This window comes from Pleuronectes platessa, chromosome 13, assembly GCF_947347685.1.
Source record: "Pleuronectes platessa chromosome 13, fPlePla1.1, whole genome shotgun sequence".
Lineage (NCBI taxonomy): Eukaryota > Metazoa > Chordata > Actinopteri > Pleuronectiformes > Pleuronectidae > Pleuronectes > Pleuronectes platessa.
This window is the reverse complement of record NC_070638.1, coordinates 8,136,791-8,156,189: the sequence shown is the minus strand read 5'-3', so window position 1 is coordinate 8,156,189 and position 19,399 is coordinate 8,136,791. Positions and strand designations below refer to the sequence as shown.

The following is a 19,399-nucleotide window of genomic DNA, read 5'->3' as shown; positions in this document are numbered from 1 at the left end:
TCCCTGTGCTCAGGAAATATGCAAATAACGACAAATCTGCGCTGCATTAATCAGACACGCAGGAAAAAATCCTTATATTTGACTGGATTCTTCACATTTTCAAGGACGTTATACTTTACATATTTCATGGGGGGAGGGGAGGGGGAAGTGGAAATAACTGCACACTTTGTAGCAGGAGAGCTGCACTCGGGTCTAAGCTCGGTGGCTTTGCCAAATCAATACCCGAGCTTTAGATGTTTGTCGCCGAAAATTTAAATCAGCATGAAAACAACTAAGGAACGTAAATGTCGGACAACGAGGCATGCAGTACTCCCTGGGGGCAGACAAATCATGGTCTGTTAAATGTCAAAGGAAAAGTCAAAGGAAACGGTTGATGCAGTTTGCTCGCTTCATGTTGCTGCCGTGACACAAGATATAATACACGGAACAGCGAGGGAGCCTTGCACGGTCTCGTGATAAAACCTCCATCAAGAATTGAGTCCCCCCTCGCGTGTTTATGACATATACAATGAAATGGTAGGATATCCGTGTTCAGCCTGTAACCGCACCATTAAATATTTAGACTCCCTGCCGTCAAGCCCGCGGCTATGGCTCTCACCTTAATTTCTGACCCCGTGTCCCTATCACACTCTCTCTCTCTCTCTCGGGAGCACTTGTGGTTGAGATGATTGAACAAACAAACCAAGTGGTGGCATCGACTCACCGGAAATATCCCAAGATGACAACAGCCACCATGAGCGACCCCAGAGAAATGGAGTAGCCCACTGTGTAGATGAGATACAGACGGTGGAAGACCTCCTGTTGGAAGAGGAAGTGGGTAGAATGTCAACAGGGCAGCAAACTGGATTAATCAGATGTCTTAAGACAGAGAGGATTTCAGCATGTTCTCCCTTTACTGTGGTGCTCTGCAGGGTTTTTGACAAATTACTGCAGTATAAAAAAGCAACAACTGTTAGAAAGAAAGGAGCCTGGCTAACAACCATAGATTTCTTTAGTCAGTCCTATGAACAGCGCACAGTGCCGGCTGCACCCACTGAGATCCGTCGATATGAGACAAAAGACAAGTATATGTGAGCATTCACGTCTTCTTAGAGCAATGGTGCTCCCGCCAAGCAATGTCTGATGGAATTTATTCTGATGAAACATTTGCACGTTAGAAGGTCAGCACTGTCGTTAAAATGGTTAATTCAATGCAAAGAAAGTGCCACGTGTGATGGCACGGTCTGAATCTTCATCAGATGAAGACATTTTTAATTTTATGTTGCTGCCCCCAAAGGGATTCTCATTGTTTCCCATAGAAAATTAGATTTTAAAAGCAGATGGGGAGCAGAACGCTGCCTGGGGATATTATCGGACTAGAAAAAAACTATAAATAGTAGCAGGTAAACACACAGCATTGAAGTGAAGTTATTTCTCTTTCCTAACCCAGTTTTTTATTGTGAATAAATGTCAACAATAAGCATCTAACTGGAATTTCCCATCTAACAGCCTATACTTCACGGATAAGGTTTAGGAGGCCTCAGCTGCAGCCATGAAATTAACACCTTTGCTTGACATATTCTATGTTAAATGTCATGAGAAGCAGTTCGGCAATCTGCAGTTTATTATTGGATTTTAATAACATTACAGTGATTTTACGATGAATTGACATTTTCCCTCAAAGCTCAGAGATTCAAAGTGCATCAACTCCACCGGGTGTGAAAATGCGTTGCCATCTGGTGAGAACTACTTTGGGAAAGGATGTCCGACTTGGCAGCTGGAGGTGAGACGGGCCGGATGGAGCAGTTTCATCTGCTAAGAGCCAGCCGGCCGCCCGAGCACAAGGTAAAGGGAGCCACTGACAGAGACTCCCATGTGATGTAACCAAATACCACACTGCTGTTATCATTTAGCATTGGCATCCAGTGCTGGAGAAACGGGTGTCTAAGTTGTGGTGGTGGTCTGTGGTTTGGCAGATCTGCTGTATGTGTGTGTGGGGGGGGAGGGGCTTTCGATCATGCATATGTATTATTCATTAACTAAGTCTCACAGGAGTCCATCAACATAAACATCTGAAGTCAGAGAGAAATAGAGGGCGCGCCAGGATTAAGGTTATGACCACATCCTCCACACCACAGTCAAGACGAGAGGGAAACGTTTGTGGGACACCTGATATTTATAAAACGTACAAATTATAAAAGAGAAGAAATGGCCACAACATAGATATCAGTTCCCGGAATTTTGCAGATGAAAACATAACCTCTGTGGTTTCCCCAGAGATAATAATGGAAACGTTAACGTAAACGCTCTCTGTCTATCTACAGTCAGATTGTGGCTGTTTCCTTGCTTCTTACGATTCCCAGCAGGTCTACTCCGCGATGGTGTTGTGTTCTGACATCCAAGCCCCACATGCAATGACAGAAAAAACCCAAGAGGAGCAACTGCAATTGGGGTCACTTCAAGCTTTTTCTGTCACATAGCTACGATGGTGGTAAACAGCTGCCTGGTTGGTTTAGAAAACAATTATCTCCACATGTTGCGTTAACGATTGTGTCAGTGCATCTGGTATTTATGATCCCAGGTTGGACTCGCACATGGTGTTTATGTTTCGATTTAATTAGGGAGAATGTGATTTAACATCCAAAAGGCAGGAGGTGAGTAGAAGTTAGATATGAAAGGTGTTATCAGTGTCAGAGTGAGAAGCCGGTGAAGTAGTTCTGATTACTCACGGTAATTGGGTGTGATTCTGTTCCAGGGGGTCTCTCCCAGAACGGTGCAGCTGCATTTAAGCTGAATGTATTCAGCTCATGTGTGTCGCAAATGTTGTGAAATGAACGACTGTTGAGTCTGTAACGATGTGATTATGTAATTATGACTGAATATAAAGATAGACGTTATGGCGGCTTCCCAGGATACAGGCCAAACCAACTCAATCGCCCTCTGGTGGCAAGCTGCAGTAGGTCATTTACCCCGCCTCCTCCGTTATAGTGGATGGGTAATGGACCAAGATAAAAAGTCAATGGAACATGCATGAATAAGCTCTAAAGCTGTATTTATGCAATGACTTCAGCCATACAACAGCAAAAGACATTTAAATAAAAGAAATGTTTTGCTATCCTATCTTACAGTGAGGAAAGCCTGAATGATATGGATTTTGGGGGTAGATACTGATACCGATACAGATACCGATATTAGGAAGTAAAACATATCTGATTTCGCGAAAATCCCTTAAATGTTTCTATTAAACACAATTTACTATTAATACAACTTTAAATGTAAACATAACTCTGGAAAAGGCTTTTGTCTGCTGATTTTTATCACGCAACCAATATATCGGTTTGGCTCTCGAAGGACATCCTCCTCCCACAGCGTGCATTGATATCACTGTGTGGTGCAATTCCAACTTGATGGCCACAGCCCGAGATGGCCACTTCAGTTTCAGCCTCCCCCCTGTGATCAATGGGGGGGGTAAATATAGAAATGGTTTTCTTTGGTGTGGTGATGATAAAACTTGCCCGACCCAGAGCCCTGACCTCGAAACCCATCAAACACCTTGAGGACATCTGGGATGAGTCAGACATCCAACTGTGCCCCAGGTTTAATCACAAGTCATCCATGGCCGACCTCGGCCTTGTTCTCGTGACCTTATTGGAGCAAATTTCTTTAATAACTTAATAGATTTACTTTACAAATCCAGAGTGGGGAGGTGGTTCTTCAGTTGGAATTGACAGTCGTGCTCGAGTGTCGTGTCTATGTGTCTCCAAACATACATTTAAAACTGCATTATTCAACCTCAGCTGTAAAAAAGACCATAGCATGATGCAAACATGACGCAGAGTCGCTGGGTTTAAATTGCTTCTTATTATCTGGCATCTGGTAGCGGACTCCCATTTGTCTTGTTCCTCATTTTCCATGAATTACATGCTTTCAAAATTTGCACTCAAGACTTATGTGACACTGTTGTTGTCAGTTTGCGTTGGAATGGACATTTAGCTAATTGCGGCTTCACATTATGACAAAGGAGTCACATTTCTGTCCACTGTCATTATCTCCCTCTCATTATCTCAACATTTCATTAAATATGACTTAGGTTTATTCACACTGTACATTACTGAGGAGGCAAGTAAAAAACGTGTAACACATGTCAGAGGGACTAATTGTGGGTTAACGTGTTGCAATCGTTGCCTAAAAGGCTTTAATTGTGTGACACTGGTGTCAGGAGAAGAATTCATACAAAGGCTATTGCTCTTTGTGATTGTGAAATAAGAGGCTGTAACTCTGTCCATTAGCATGGAAATGAGGCCGATCTCACCTTTTCATGGCTGTGGTTGTAATGGTAGAGGAATTTTGCACATTCGTTATAATTGGCCCACGTCTTGTTGATAGTGGCCAGCTCCCATGTTCCGTTGTCGTCACACCGACGATACGCTAGTCCTGGACATCAAGCAGAAGAAGAGCGTTTTTAATTACAAAGTTTCTCAGCACAGTCAGTAACTCATCGTTTCTTCTATTTGACTTAAACAAACATCCTTTTTTTTTATAAATCTCAAAAAGACGTCACAGAAGGAGCCCAAGGTTGTGGCCGTGTACTTCTCATCCGAGGCCTGGTGCCCTTCACAAAGTGAATGAGCTTCAGGGCTTCAACCGCTGACTGCATCCAGGGCTCACCTTTATGGTTGAAGTCGTAGATGTACTCCGGACAGGCGGTGGATACGAGTTTCCCCGGAGGCCCCTCAGGCCAGCAAACGATGCCATCCCATTCTGGTGAGCAGAAACCATCTGCAGAGACAAAAGCGGAGGATGACTTTTAAAAATAGAGCCACGGAGGATCGTTCACGCTCTGCGTCAGCATCACATGGCCGCAGGCCTTTACGACAGCAGGACGATAGGTTTTGAAGGATCCTGTTGTCCTTTAGGAAACTAGGCCAGTTGCATGAACTTTACACGTTTATGTAAATCAGCACCGCAGAGCAACCTTGTAACCTGTGTTGGGTTTGAGGACGTAAGTGCGAGTCCACTCCTCCTCCTCCACTGTAATGTAATTAAGACCATTCCCACAATGCTAATAACCAGTTGTGTGCTGAGTCTTATTTGTTCATAATGGTTGTTTGTTGGCTGGAGCAGATATCCATAATTACTACATTGTCGATGACATCACATTGTTTTTATGTTTGTATGGGTGTCATTTAAATTCTTCCGTGCAACACTGGCCGCATTGTTGTAGCCCAAGTGGTCTACTACTACAAAATAAAGGTGCAACGTGATGTTGTCTATGAACTACATTAAATTCAACTTAAATAAGGATTGTGCATACTAGTAAATGTCATACAAATGAAACTCTGTGTTTTGTTTGGGAAACAGAAGCAATTCAATTCAAAGTATGAAAAAAAATTATTGTATTTGTCTTTAAATCCAATTATCATCTGTCTATGTTACTATATAATAAATAAATAATAATATGTAAAATACCCAGAATAGTAATGCAAAATGTACAACCTCGAAAATTAATTAAATGTAATAGTTTTCAATTAAAATAATTCATCCATAATTGCTTATCCTTGGAGGGACTATTAATAATATTAATTATAACTACTTCAAAAATGTCTAATCTCTTACCAGATTTTCCTTTGTAACGTTGATCATGTGAACTCATTAAAGAAGTACAACTTTTAAAACAATTTTCAATACACTTCACATGTTTAGTGTGAAACTATGGGATTGCCTGGCTAAAGGAAACTCAGAGGAATTTTCAATTAAAGTTTATAGATGATTTGAGGTTGTGGTGAAGAAAATGTAGAATGTGAAAACGCAAAGGATCCATCACAGCTTGAACCTCTCACCATTTTCTCCCACTTCCTTGGGATCCCTGCAAGATTGCTGACTGCATGCGTTTCACAGAACATCACAAAAAAACGTTGCCATCCCTTTTTTCAGGGAGGAAGGCGCGCCGAGAGATTTTGTTATAATGCATCTATACTTGGTTCAGACAAAGAGCTGCAGGTTCAAAGGGAACAGAAAATCTGTTTCGGGGCACAGAACCCCCTAATTGTCAGCTAAACCATGGACCTCAGCGCTCCGATAGTGGGAGCGAAATCCCTTTCCCCACAGATTCCTGGCAAAAGTCTCCCTTATGGTTTGGCATTTATGTTGTATTATTGAAAACATCTGCCCCACTTTGACCACTAATAAGTAGCTGAGGATAAAACTAAAACTATCCTCTCTTTGCAGTAGATCCATTATTTTCTCATTCCTGTAATCAAACTTCTGAGGCAATGACGACATGCTTTTTTTTTTTATTGGCCTGTCACTTGGAGCACAAAATTAAAGAGCAGACCGACTGGAGCTGACTGATTCGTCAAGATCCCTGTTGGGAGAAAAACAGCGTTTCGTTTTGAAAATCGCACTGACCACACATCCTGGAAGTAAAAGTAGAATTGCTCTTCACTTTTGCCATAGGTTTTTATAACCATAGGACCACCTACTAACAGGCTCAAATTAAACTCCGAACACACACACGCATATATAATTTCCCGTAAATTTCTTGACCACGATTTATATATAAACGTGACTACAAGGGCACTTTGGAATTAGTGATGTCACTGGGGTTTTTTATTAAGCTTTTCTTTCCCCCCTCCACTTTTTGGATTCTGACGTGCGGATGTCAAAACACATATTGTCCTTTTTTCCTGATACATGCAAGCTTTTATAATGATCGCTGGTGTTATTCTACACCCAGACCGCAAGCTTTAAGTCTGAGCTATTTTCACACTGCAAGGTCTGGGGCATTGAACCCACATCCCTCCGCTGTCCTCTCCAGGCAAACCTCAGTGTTTCCCTCAAAGAAAACCTTGTCTCGGCCACGTAATGGAGACTTTTGTGTATTTAAAGCACAAATGAGGAACAAAAACAAATACATAAAACGCTGAAAGGCAACCAAAACCAAAGGTTCAGCCTCACGCGGGACTCCATCTTTTTTCAATGAACCCAGAAAGGCACGATCGATTCATTACCCTGAGCAAATCCTATTTCAGGTGGTGTTTTAAAATAGTCATCACTTCACATCTCCTATAATAGTTCAGAAAACCACGAGTTTACACAGCTCAAAAAAGAGGAAAGAAAAACTCTGGGGGTGGTCAAGCAGGACACAGGCAAGACAAACACAGATGTAAAGCCAAAGTCCCTAAAAAATGCAAACTAGCTGCTATTCTCTGATAATACCTCAACCCACAGAGTCAAGGTTTTACCACAATGCACGGAAGAAAGAGAAAAAGTCCTAATGACCCGCACTTCAAGGAAAACGCTCACGCGGGTCATCAGAGAGCACAAGTAATGCTTTCCTTGAGCGTTATCTCTGATCTTGAAAAGTCTCCATAAAGTTGAACGACATCACAGCGAAAACCACGAAAGAGATTTTAAATGATTTCCACATTACATAATTACCGACAAACAACCAGATGAGACGCTCAAGTTCAAATCAAGTTCAAATCAAGTCAAGTCGAAGCATTTCATGTGCCTTAAGTAAAAAGTAGAGAAAAAACAAATGTCAAATCAAGCATGTTAAATGAGCGCATATGTGCTTATCCAGGCAAACGCTGCAAACACACTGGGGACTAGTTATTACTTCTACTAATTCCTTCAGCTGTGATTGAACAGAGATGTGCAACGTTCCAAAAGAGGTCAGGAAAACCACTTGCGAGATGAGTCCTGTCAGGGGGTGAGCCAACAGGATCAGATCATCCATCAAGCACCGAACCCCCAGAGCAGCACCTCCAGCATCTCACTGAAGACCAGTGGTGGATTCTTAGAAGGACTTGATGGGTCTGAACGTCCTCACTGACATACAGGCAGAGATAGAAGCCTATGAAAGTGTATTTAGTGCCAAGGCGGTAATGCTTTCATCTGTGTTAGTGTGTTTGTTAGTTAGCAGGATCGATTTAGATTCAATTTCATGCGACAGGAACCCAATCCATTTTGATGCAGATCCGGATCAGGAAGCAGAAGGAGTAATTTATTCTCCAACTTAGCGAGAAAGCGTTTTTTTCAACATATTCATTCATTTCACAGAGAATAATTCATGAATCTTGATCAAACAAAAAATCAGGCTTAATTAGAGGACTGCAATTCATGAGTGATTGCCATTTGGTGCAGAAATCCACATAAAAATACGTTTTGCACATTCCAAATAAAAAAAAAAATCTACATTTAACTGCGTAAAACAAAGAAAGATTGATTAAGAGATCTGACACATGTGGCATAAATTAAATGAAGACAGCTGCAGATGTGCTTGGGGTTGACGTTGAAGTGTGACAACAGGCTCGCCAGTCACTAGGACACGTCAGGGTGGATCAGGCGTGATGTGGTCAGATGATCAACACACTCTAATGTTGGACTGACTGCTCTGCTTTTCATTAGCATGTACAGGCGCCCTGCTGTAAGTGCAGCGTGGTTATATGAACCCTGGACGTCTAACACAAGCCGACGTTCGGCGCCTGCACTCCTCGATAGTAGCAATTCTGTCATAGTTTCTCAAATCCAATTTCAGTTTTGTGGCTATTTATCAAAACCATGAAAAGTTGGGAAATACCACGAAAGGCAAAGTAACAACGGGGGATGGTCAACAAAGGTTCCCTCTGTTCGTTGTCTGGAAGTAAACATTTTTAATTATGTGTTTCATTTGCAAGGGGGTATCGTCTGGAGGGCCGAGGAATTCGATGTGACCGCAACCCACTGAGGTTAAAGAGAAAATAATATGATTGGTTTCACTGCGGGATCCAAAACTCTTCTCTGAACAATCAACTGGGAAAATGACAGCAACCACAATGAGATAGAGTAGATGCTGGTGTCTGCTGGAAAATGGTAGTCCTCAGACACCCATAAATACACAAATACACTCCAGGATCCGCTTCGATCTCAGGCTCTGGAAGCCACAAGGAGGACAAAGGAAACACAGCAGCATTTCAAACTGGGAGAGTGCACATTTAACTGCCTGACAACTGCACCACAAGAGGCATTCGACCACATCAGCAAAAAGTGTGTGAAACAGACCCAAACATGATGATTCTCTGTTTGCTTGTTTTTGTTTAATGAAGCATCAAGGCGGTTCTTTTAGAGTGCTGAGGAGTTTTGCAGCTGATGAGTTTCAGGTCATATAATCAACAATCACAGTCCAACAAGTTACCAATCACGTTGAATCAGGACAACAAGGCGTTTATTTACAGTCTGACCCACTCACGTTCACTCCTGTGATCATCATGCTTCTGCTGGTGCTTGTCATGTTATTTACTTTTACAGTTCCTGGCAAACTTCTGTTTGTGCTGATTGATTTCTTCCTCTATCGCTCCAGCCTCCGGCTGGTGCTCGTGGCACCCCCCTTCACTGTATATTATGAGTGTTTCAAATCCGTGCACATGAGGTTCTGTTCTGTGCAGCCCATGGGGAATTCATTGCACTCTCCATTGAACCCCTCGCTCCAGCTGGGATTCATTTTGGAACTCCCACAATAGCTGCGCTTATTCTGACAAATAAAAGCATTTGGCAGCAATAAATGGTTCAGTCTCCTTTGGATCTGTGACAGATTTTTGTTTAGAAAGAAACCTGTTGCAGGTAGTGGAGCATAACCCTGCTGGAAATCACATAAAGGCTAATGAAGAGGGACCTTGCCATCCCATGAGCCTGTAGCCATCTCACATATCCTGCATGTTTAGTTTCCACTGGTTTCAATATTTAATAATCTCTCATTGACATCTAACAAGGGATTTTGGTCAATATACACAAATGAGGATGGACAGGCTTATAGATTTGATCTGTTTTCCATCCATTACAATCATTCAAGCTGGAGATTTACAAAGGAAATACTTTAATCTCTTTGTTATTCTCTCACACCACGACAGAAAAATCGGTGGTGGCAACCAATGATGGACAGCTTCTTTCATTTCAAGATAACCAATTGTGGTAATGTAACTTGTTAACTTTAGGTGGAACAAACTTAATTAAATTGTTTGTGACCGAAGAGGTAATGTTTCCTCTCATTCCAGGTCAGTGGCTACATGCTTGTCTGCACTGAAATATTAGAACAAATATCAGATGGTTTCCCGGGGAATTTTGGACGGAGAGTCGTGGCTCTCTGAGAGAGAATTTAGATTCTGATCATTTGGACTTTAGCAATCCCCTGATATTTCCTCTAGCGCCACCACATTGTTGTTGCTTGTTGCGGTGAGCGAAATGTCTCCACTGGAGGATTTGTTATGTAATCTGGTGCAAGCAGATGTTTTTGGCCCAATACAAAATCCTCCAGGCATTCCCTTCAGCCTAAACTGCACCTTGGATTAGTGCTAATGAGCACATGTTAGTTTGCTATTACGCTTAACTGTGAATATGATAAACATTATACCTGCTTCATCAGCACTTAGTATTGTCATTGTGAACGTGTTAGCATGCTTACACTAGCATTTAGTGCCACAGCAAAGCCCCAGGGAGCCACTGCTTTACTCACCAGGAACCTTGTGCTTTGACTTGATGTTTCCTTCACACTTCCGTTTGGCTCTGAACAACAGGCCTATCTGCTCCTCTTTCGTGAGCACATCATCTGTGTAGACCTGCAAAGATGGAAAAACACAGGGTTAGGAAGTCAGGGAAATATTGATGTGTAACTGCAAAGTGCATGATGCATGTTTTGCAGCCAGATCCAGATCTCCAACACTAATCCCCGACAATTACAACATCAAACAGCACACATGAGAGTTTCTGAAGTGTCCAAAACTGCAGAGAAAATATTTAATTACACATCAGTGGTCCCATCTGGATCTGAAATAAAGATTCTGACTCTGCTCCTCCAGTATAAATGCATCCGTTGGCTGATATTCAGACACGATTACGTCTTCACAGCTGCTTCAAACCCTCTAACCGCTCATCCCTGGTCATAGTGCTGCAGACAGCACAATCCAAATCCACTTTCCTTCAGTTAAATACTCCTCAACAAGTGACATTTCCTCAAATGGAATATGAGTGAAAGCAGTGGCCTGGATGTTAAACAGACGGTTCTGTGTCTGGAAGGTCCGATTAGATTGTACTTTCAGTTCCCCTGTCAGGAGCTTAAGAGCTACACAGCACAACTATAAACGTTTTTTTCCCCTTGAATAAATAATATTAGTTTCACTTGTTGTTCATCGTCCCAGTTTGTATTCCTGTGGTTTAATGATCTAGACGGTCACTAATCAGACATGACAAAGTTACAACATGGACAAAAACACGCTTTTTTCCCGATATTTCCTGAGCGTTTGAACACAGTGTTTGACGTGGCGTGGCACCTCAGGTGTGGTTTTCCAGTCAGGGGAACATTTTCCATTCTAATAGGTCACACTGACTGGCTCGCTGTTTGCCCACGGATCACTTTTGGGCAATGACAAATGTGACTGTATTGAAAGTGACCACATTTACTTTTAAAGGAGCACAGCGCTGAGAAAAGTGGTGGAAAAAAAACGAAACAAAGTTAAAAAAAAATGCCCTGCACCACAAATCACCAGGATTATTACTGCTGCCAAACAGGAGTCTTCATGCTGCGTTAAGCCAAATGCAATATGCATCTACACACTGAACTAAGATGTGGGCTGTGCAGCGTGCCTGGAGAGGTGGCTGAAGTACACTTCATGTTTTTGTCTTTTTTGGATTAATGACGACTTAAATCCCAAATCTGGATGTACAGAAATCTAGTTGCAACATGCATGAGAGGAAAGAAACCGAAAAGTTAAATTCATACACAGGTGAAAAGTACTGACGCTGCGAAAACGTGTATTACAGCCATTTGAAATAGGTCAGAAAACTAATTAAAATGCAAGATGCAACCATAGCATCATCTGCATCAGCATCCACAAAGAGAAGGCAGAGGGGAGATATTCTTATTATAATGTAATGACTATGTTCTGTTCTGTCTAAAACTACATCTAAATACCACTGATTGTCTTCTTTATAAATGAGATCTTAATCTGGTAAGCATGATTCATGACTTAATTTCAGATTTTGAAAAAAGAAATCAATAAGCTTAACCAGAAAAATGCTCATCAAAGTTAAGGTACACATTATCAAGCAGTTAAAGAGATATTTGAATATCTGTTATCCAGTAAATAAGTACATTTGGAGTAGAATAAAGTAGCAGAAACTTGACTTATTCAAGTACTCCAAATTATACTACAGCACAGTAAGTGCACTTGTATTTAATCACTAGGAAGCTGGTTTTACTGCAGCAGAAGTACTGCACACTGGGCCGTACATCTATATTTGTGCCACCGGCTGCTACATACGACACGAGACCGACGAGCTGCAGCAAAGCAAACGTTGTGATATTTTCCAGACGTTGTTTCAAAGCCCTCGATTTCTCTGCTCCCTATTTACGTTGTGAAAGAGGAACATTCTAAATCTGCGCGCCGACACTGGGAGTCATTCGGGAACTGAGACGTGTATACATTGTCTCTGGGGCGAGTGCGTAATTTTCGCGAAACTTGAAATTAAACTGTAAATACCCGAGCCGTCATGGGTTTGCTGCACACAAAACCATATAACCTCAGTCCATCAATATTTTCACTCCTCACAGCGCCGAAATAAGGATGTCCAGTCTGGGAGCTGAATGGTGTTACAGAATGAGGACGTTTATGGCTTTGCACGGTAAACAACCACAGATGGAACAACATTCGACCGCAGGCGAACAAGGATAGATACTACCTGTTTGCTGTGCTAACTACGCCAATATAGAATATTCCTCTGACAGCTCCTGCAGAAGTCGACACTATTTTCATTTTAATAACTGGCTGGTGTTACTTTAGGTGAAAGCTCCACCCAACAGGAAACCAGAGACGCAGGGTCTAGATGCTAAGTGACATGTTCATCACAGTGTTGTTAAGTGTAGTATAAGAAGCAATGAGAAATGTCATTATTCACGAGTGGAAGTTAACACATCTGCTGCATTTAAGTTTAAGTTCATTTCACCTTCGTCTTCAGAGTGGTGGTGTACATTTTTTTTTTTTAAAACCCTGCAGAGTGAGACTGTTGTTTCCGACACTTTAAGAACAAATACATTAACTCTCTGAGGCACAGATCAAGCCTCCGTGAAACATGAGGCTGAAACGAGGCATGGAGTTTCGGGGGGTTTATTTTCCCTTTATGAAAGTGGAGGGACTTCTCCTTCATCTGCAGACTCCTGCTCGCGGGGATGTGGAGGAGTATCGTTTACCGTTTTAAAAAGAGAGTCCTGGGTAATAAGTGTGCCCCCTGATTATTTCTGAAAGCGATTCCTCCTCCACTGGCCTGCATCCAAACCTCCAAAGTAAACACGACTTCTCACAGGGAGAAACGTGGACATTCTTATTTACTGCATTTCATTCAAAACACAGTATTCTTTTTGTTAAAGGCTTTTTGAGTGTGTGCCAAAATGAAAAATTAGAAAAAAAAAAAAAACACTATATAAATATGTGTTTTTTTTCGTCACTGGTCACTAGAATACAAACTCCACTTGAATAAACCACAAGTTCCTATTTGTCTTTGCAAACTGGGGCTCGATGACTTACACTGCAGCGCTCTGCGAGAATATAAGACCAATATTGAGAGAACTGTATTTAGGCTGCTGTGTGAAGACAGTGTTGAACCACCGTGACTAAATACTGACACTATACATCATGAGAGCCAAACGCACATTTACAAATTAAGTTTTCTAATTCCAGCATTTGCGTACGAAATTATTTTAGTAACCAAATGTTGTGTTTGGTTATAAAAGTTCTGCTTGTCCGGGGGCCACAGATGAATATCGTCAGTGTTTCATTTGTTGATTTTTGGGGAATATTTTGTGGGGGAATATTTTTTTTTTTTTGCAAAACACAAGTTGAAAAGTCGTCCGCCAGGAATGGTGTCATGCGGACAGACGCCGTGCATACACCGAGTGGAGACACTGGGTTTCCGGTACATTAGCAGCAGTCTTGATTGTGGACAGCCTTTTTTTTTTCTCAAGAAAGTTGTGGTTGACCAAAGTCATTTCCTGAAATGGCCGACAGTGAATCAAGGGAGTGAAACGCTGGAGCTTGTGAGAGTTTCATTAGAGAGCCCAAAACAAAAAAACACGAGGAGCCAGCGAGTTTAAATGAGCTGGAAAAAAAACAGCACTGAATCCAATGGAGAGCAATTATCAGTAATAAGTCAACGATGGGTTTGATCTCATTAGTCGAATCTCAGACCATGAAGAGGTCCATTAAACACACATATACACACACATATATACACACACACACAAACAAACACAAAAAGCATAATTATACATTCCAAACATAACGGCACAGTTGTTTTTATCAGAACAAGACACTGCACTTAAACCTTTTACACTGACCTCCCTAGAAGTCAAATGAGATTATAGTACTATTCTTTGTTTTTGCGTTCAAGCCTTTATCTGATAGCTTATTAAACCGAGGCAGAGAGAGTGGATATAAACATGCAGCAAAGGTCCTTGTCCAACCCTGGACTTAATGATGTGGCACTGGACTTTCAGCCACCAGGATGCTTCAGAGTGAACATCATTCTCAAAATAATGACATTTGATGATTGATTTGGACTGATCTCAGTCCCTCAAATAGAGATATTCATCAGTAAAGTACTCTTGATGGCCTGCGGTTTATTGTAAAGCAACAGAAACCGTGGTAAACAAAGTTTGGCTTAATGATGGTGCCGAGGGGAATGATTGCAGGTTGTAAATGCTTTCGCCTTGCAATCACACTTGTGCAAAACACACATATTGTTGTTGTGTCGGGGGGACAACGAGCTTGATGGAAGCGCTAGACTGCCGAGCTGAGGGTCCACAGAGCTGAGTGACTGGCTGAGATCCAAAACAACAGTTGGGTTTTTCAACAGCATCTTCATCTTCATTCCACAACGTGAGCTGAATGGGTTCATTTCAACCGACAACTGAGACGCACAGACGGGCTGCACCTGGAAAATGTCACTGAACATTTATCAAGACAAAACGACATCAGACTTTCCCTCGATACCCCAGAGAGATCAGGATGTTCCAGCGCATCGATCTTCTCCCTACCAGTCATCCAGATTAAAACAGGATAATCCCAATGGATACAAGTTGCTGTTATTTTGATTTAAAGGTTTTTGCATGCTTCTAATGTAATACATACATGTCATTATACAGAACAGCACCTGAAAGGGAAAAACAGCTGCTGCAGTTCATCCAGTGTTTATGAAAGGAGCATAGTGCCCCGGATTTATATTATGAATATGCTGTAATACACGGCAGATTTAATTGCTGTGATCCATCCGTACATTATCTAAAACACTTATCCTTTGAGGGTCATGCACGGAGCTGGAGTCAATCCCATCCTGCATTGGGTGGGAGTTATGGTCGCCAGCATATCACAGAGCTAACAGACAAACAATCATGCACACACACACACACACACACACACACACACACACACACACACACACACACACACACACACACACACACACACACACACACACACACACACACACACACACAACCCACACACAGAGTCTCAAATCATCACCAATCTGCATGACTGGGTAGAGCATGCACTCTCACCGAACTGGGATTTAAACCAGAAACCTTTTAGCTGGAAATGTGACTTAATTCCAATTTTCCCACCACACTGATTTCAGCCTGAGCTACAGCCTCTGAGAGCGTGTGCGTGGATGATAGTGGTTTTCATTTCAGGGTAGACTTCACGTGAGCTTGATAAACACAAGATTAGCATTCAACCAACTATTGAATTGTGAAAAAAAAAATGCAAGGTGAAGGGTTACACTGTGCAGTGTAGACACCAACACACACACACAGTCAGTATTCAGGGCTTGTAGATGTTTTTACTGTCAACATTAACCTTATGATCACAGCTCTGCTGGTATTTGGCCTGGAAACACAAGCCGTATTAATTTGCTCTATCGTTTCACACTTGTATAATAATACCCCCCTGTGTTGGCTGAGCCGTCACAGAGGATGAGATTTCTCAGTAGACGCTCAGATAAAGTGAGACCTTTCTTTCCAGATCACACTTCATCACATGGATGATAAATAATATATAAATAATATTTACTCTGGTCTGTGCAAAGCGCCTCTATTATGGGAATAAAGTTGAATGTTTGTTTTATGTACGTGTTTTGGTCACTTGCCATTCTTTACACCATAAACTAACATTCACTTCCTTGCTGTTGGCATATATTCAACATTTGATCCCCAGGGCTTTTTTTGACTTTCCTCCCCCCCCCCCCCCCCCCCCCTAAAAAAAAAAATTGGGGTCTCGAAAATTACAAGTCCGCTGAATCTTGTTTTTAATGGCCTGTCCTCTATCTGGAAAAAAACATGAATATGTTACTTCTGACATATTGCACCGCATGAATGTTTTAGCGGATGAGGTTCCTGGATATTATAAACTCTATGAGTCAGTGCCACTCCTCTTCAACTGTGCAATTTGCATTTGATGATAAAAACCACAAACCACAAGACTGGTTGTCCTTTGGAAATGCTTGCCGACCACATTCTGACTTAAAGCAGCATTTAGTTCCTAATTATACCCTGCTCTGGTCGTAGGCTGGAAGAACAGCACTTTTGCCCTTGATGGAAACATTGTGTGAGCTCTGAGAGGCGGCGCACATCTTGTGGAGTCCAGATAGCGGCGACTCTATTGTTCTCTGAGTTAAAGACAACCAGTATTATGTTATACAAGGGATTCAATTCAAATACAAGTCAGGCTGGCTACTTTTATACAGCAATACCAGCCCAGCATTTTAATTTTCATCAAAAGCTTAATGATTATGCAACAATCAAAAGCGCCAGACATTTCATAATATCTTAATGGATGTCACGAAAGTGTCGGCTAATGATACATGTGACCGGGGGACTGGTGGAAGGACAATGAGGAGCAATCAATGTAAATATAGTCATTTTCTCTCTCCAGATTATGAGGACTGAAGGTTAAAAATATTTTCTGGAGTGGATTTGTAATCCATTAGAGGTTGTTTTTCCCCAGATGTGACAGATCATGCAGTTTGAGCCGAGCGGTGCAGCGTTCACGGTATCAGCCTCTGCGTGGAAACCTCGGCTCTAAGCCTCCAGATCGCAACAGCTGATGATAAAATACAGGATGATGTCATTGTTCCTTTAACTTTGAACATTTGCCACAAAGATATTCACACAAATATGTCGAGAAACGGATTCAGCTGCTGAAGTGTCAGATTTGTGGATCAGCCTTATTAAGTAGTTGGAAATCCCTACAACCTGCAATAATGGCGCAGACGATATATAGATGAGGTCGCAGAAAGTAAGGCTCTACAATATTTATCAGGATGGACAGCAGGTATGTCCTAATGGACTCATCTATTTTTCAATGAGTCTTTGACCAAAATACACGCGGCTGCAGGGGGAAAGAGGAGGAGCCTCGACTTGTCTGAAAGCTTTCCATAAGGTTCATTTTTCTCACAAAAGGTTCCATAAATGAAAGATGACGGTGAATCGACTGTCAGGTGAGGCCGACTCCGTGGTTCAGGTTTGCTTCTGATGATTCACATCCGCGTTTTCCTGTTCCTCTGCCTCCGATGCTAGTTAATCCAACTAATTTGCAGAGTCATGTTCTCATACTGGAGGACTCACCGTCAACACTATAATTAGTCGACTGCAGGAGGCTTTTCAATTTCAATTCCACTTCGTTTAAACATCCAAAAACTGGCGTCATTACAAAATCACACTTTCACAAGTCTAAATGGATGTGGGCCATCAACCGCCATCGATCTGCCATCTGCCACTTCTGCACGCGGATCTTACCGCTCACTCTGTCCATAACAGAACACTCGGAGCAACTCTTCACATTTTGTCCATATTTTCCTACACGGAGGAGCAAATAATGTATTATTATATGATGCAATCCAATACAACAACCTCCACTAGAATTACTGCACCGAGGTTGTGTTTTTCTGCAAACCAGTCAAATTGCAGAAAATATGGACAGCATGTTCTCTTCAGAGAAGGTAGATGTACAGAGCATGAGGATGTCAGAGTGAAGTGGACATTCCTTTTATAACATATCATTATTTTGTTATTTGTCAGAAAATGTGTCAGAACCTGTTTTTGAAGTTTGGCTACATGTGTTTTTTGAGATCAGAGTGCCCTTGAACTTTGCAGAGAACAATCCATTCTCCTCATCTCTGAGCCCGAGTGCAATTTGTGCCAAATCTGAAGAAACTACATCCGAGCCCATGAGATATTGTGTTGAGAATAAGACGGACAGACAAACAAGACAAGCAATCAGAAAACATAATGCCTTCGGCTACGGCTGTCGCCAGTGCGGAGGTATAAAAATGACCATCAGTGGCCATCTGGGAGCCACCATCATTATTTTTCATAAACTGTCAAGAATGGTTAAACCTTGTACATTTGACAGAAGCAGCATTATATTTATTTATTTTCAGCGAAGGTAGCATAAGGCATGGTTCCTCAGTTTGCTCAGTAGATTCCTTGTTAGTTTTTGGTTGTTTCTTTCAAAAACCATGAAACAGAACACACTCGCACATGGATGAAAATACATTTCATATATTTCTGTATTCAAAACTAATGAAGGAGAAAGTGATGTGTTCATGTGTATGTGTTGCCTGTCCACAGAGGCGGCACACACACACACACACACACACACACACACACAGACAAACAGTGGGACGAACATGTTAGAGTCAAAAGTCACTGCGACCCTCTTCCAACCTGACTAATGAAAATCATTGCTGCAGCAAGATGTGTGCCATTACCAGGGAGAGCCCAGCATAACACAGCAATCAGTGCAGGGTGGATGTAGTTAAACATCTAGGCAAAGAAGCAGTAGAGAAAAAAGAGGTGATGCATTTAGAGGTCAAGCAATCAGCGGCTTTTCCACTCAAAACCGAAGGTACACGGAGAAGCCTGCTCTCTGCAAACAACCAGGACAAGGACACAGTTTATATAAAACCACTAATTGCAGCCGTCTTCCAAAGAAAACCTCTATACTCTCGGCTAATTTGGCAAAACTTAATCAGCCAAGGTGTCTCTCTAATGCTAATGTTCCGCACTTTTGTTTTAATTACTGAAAGAGGCGTATTACAGAGAATGACCCTTGTGTTGGTGGTCAGCTTGACTGAAATGTTTTTCACTGGAGCCATTTTAAAACCAACATCATTTATAATCCAGAGGCAAAGACATATACAGTATATAGCTGCATAGGAATATACAGAGAATGTGTACAAATATACATATGTCGTGTCTAGTATAAAACAACATGTACTATAACTCTGTGCATGACTACCAGGAAAAGGCCTTTGCATGACATATGAGATAAGTCCTAGTGAAACACAAGCTATTAAGGGTTAAATCAAAATTACATTGCAGCTTCAATCGAGT

General features: G+C 41.8%; 1 protein-coding gene across 1 annotated transcript in view; it reads right to left on the bottom strand.

The window, feature by feature from the left end:
* pth1r (parathyroid hormone 1 receptor) overlaps positions 1-19,399 on the bottom strand; it is a 43,998-nt gene that overhangs the window by 9,936 nt on the left and 14,663 nt on the right. The window contains exons 2-5 of the mRNA XM_053439025.1: positions 10,472-10,574; positions 4,648-4,758; positions 4,292-4,413; positions 704-798 (exon numbers count right to left, since the gene is read on the bottom strand). Of these exons, the coding sequence (XP_053295000.1) occupies positions 704-798; positions 4,292-4,413; positions 4,648-4,758; positions 10,472-10,574 (431 nt within the window). The remainder of the gene's footprint in view (positions 1-703; positions 799-4,291; positions 4,414-4,647; positions 4,759-10,471; positions 10,575-19,399) is intronic.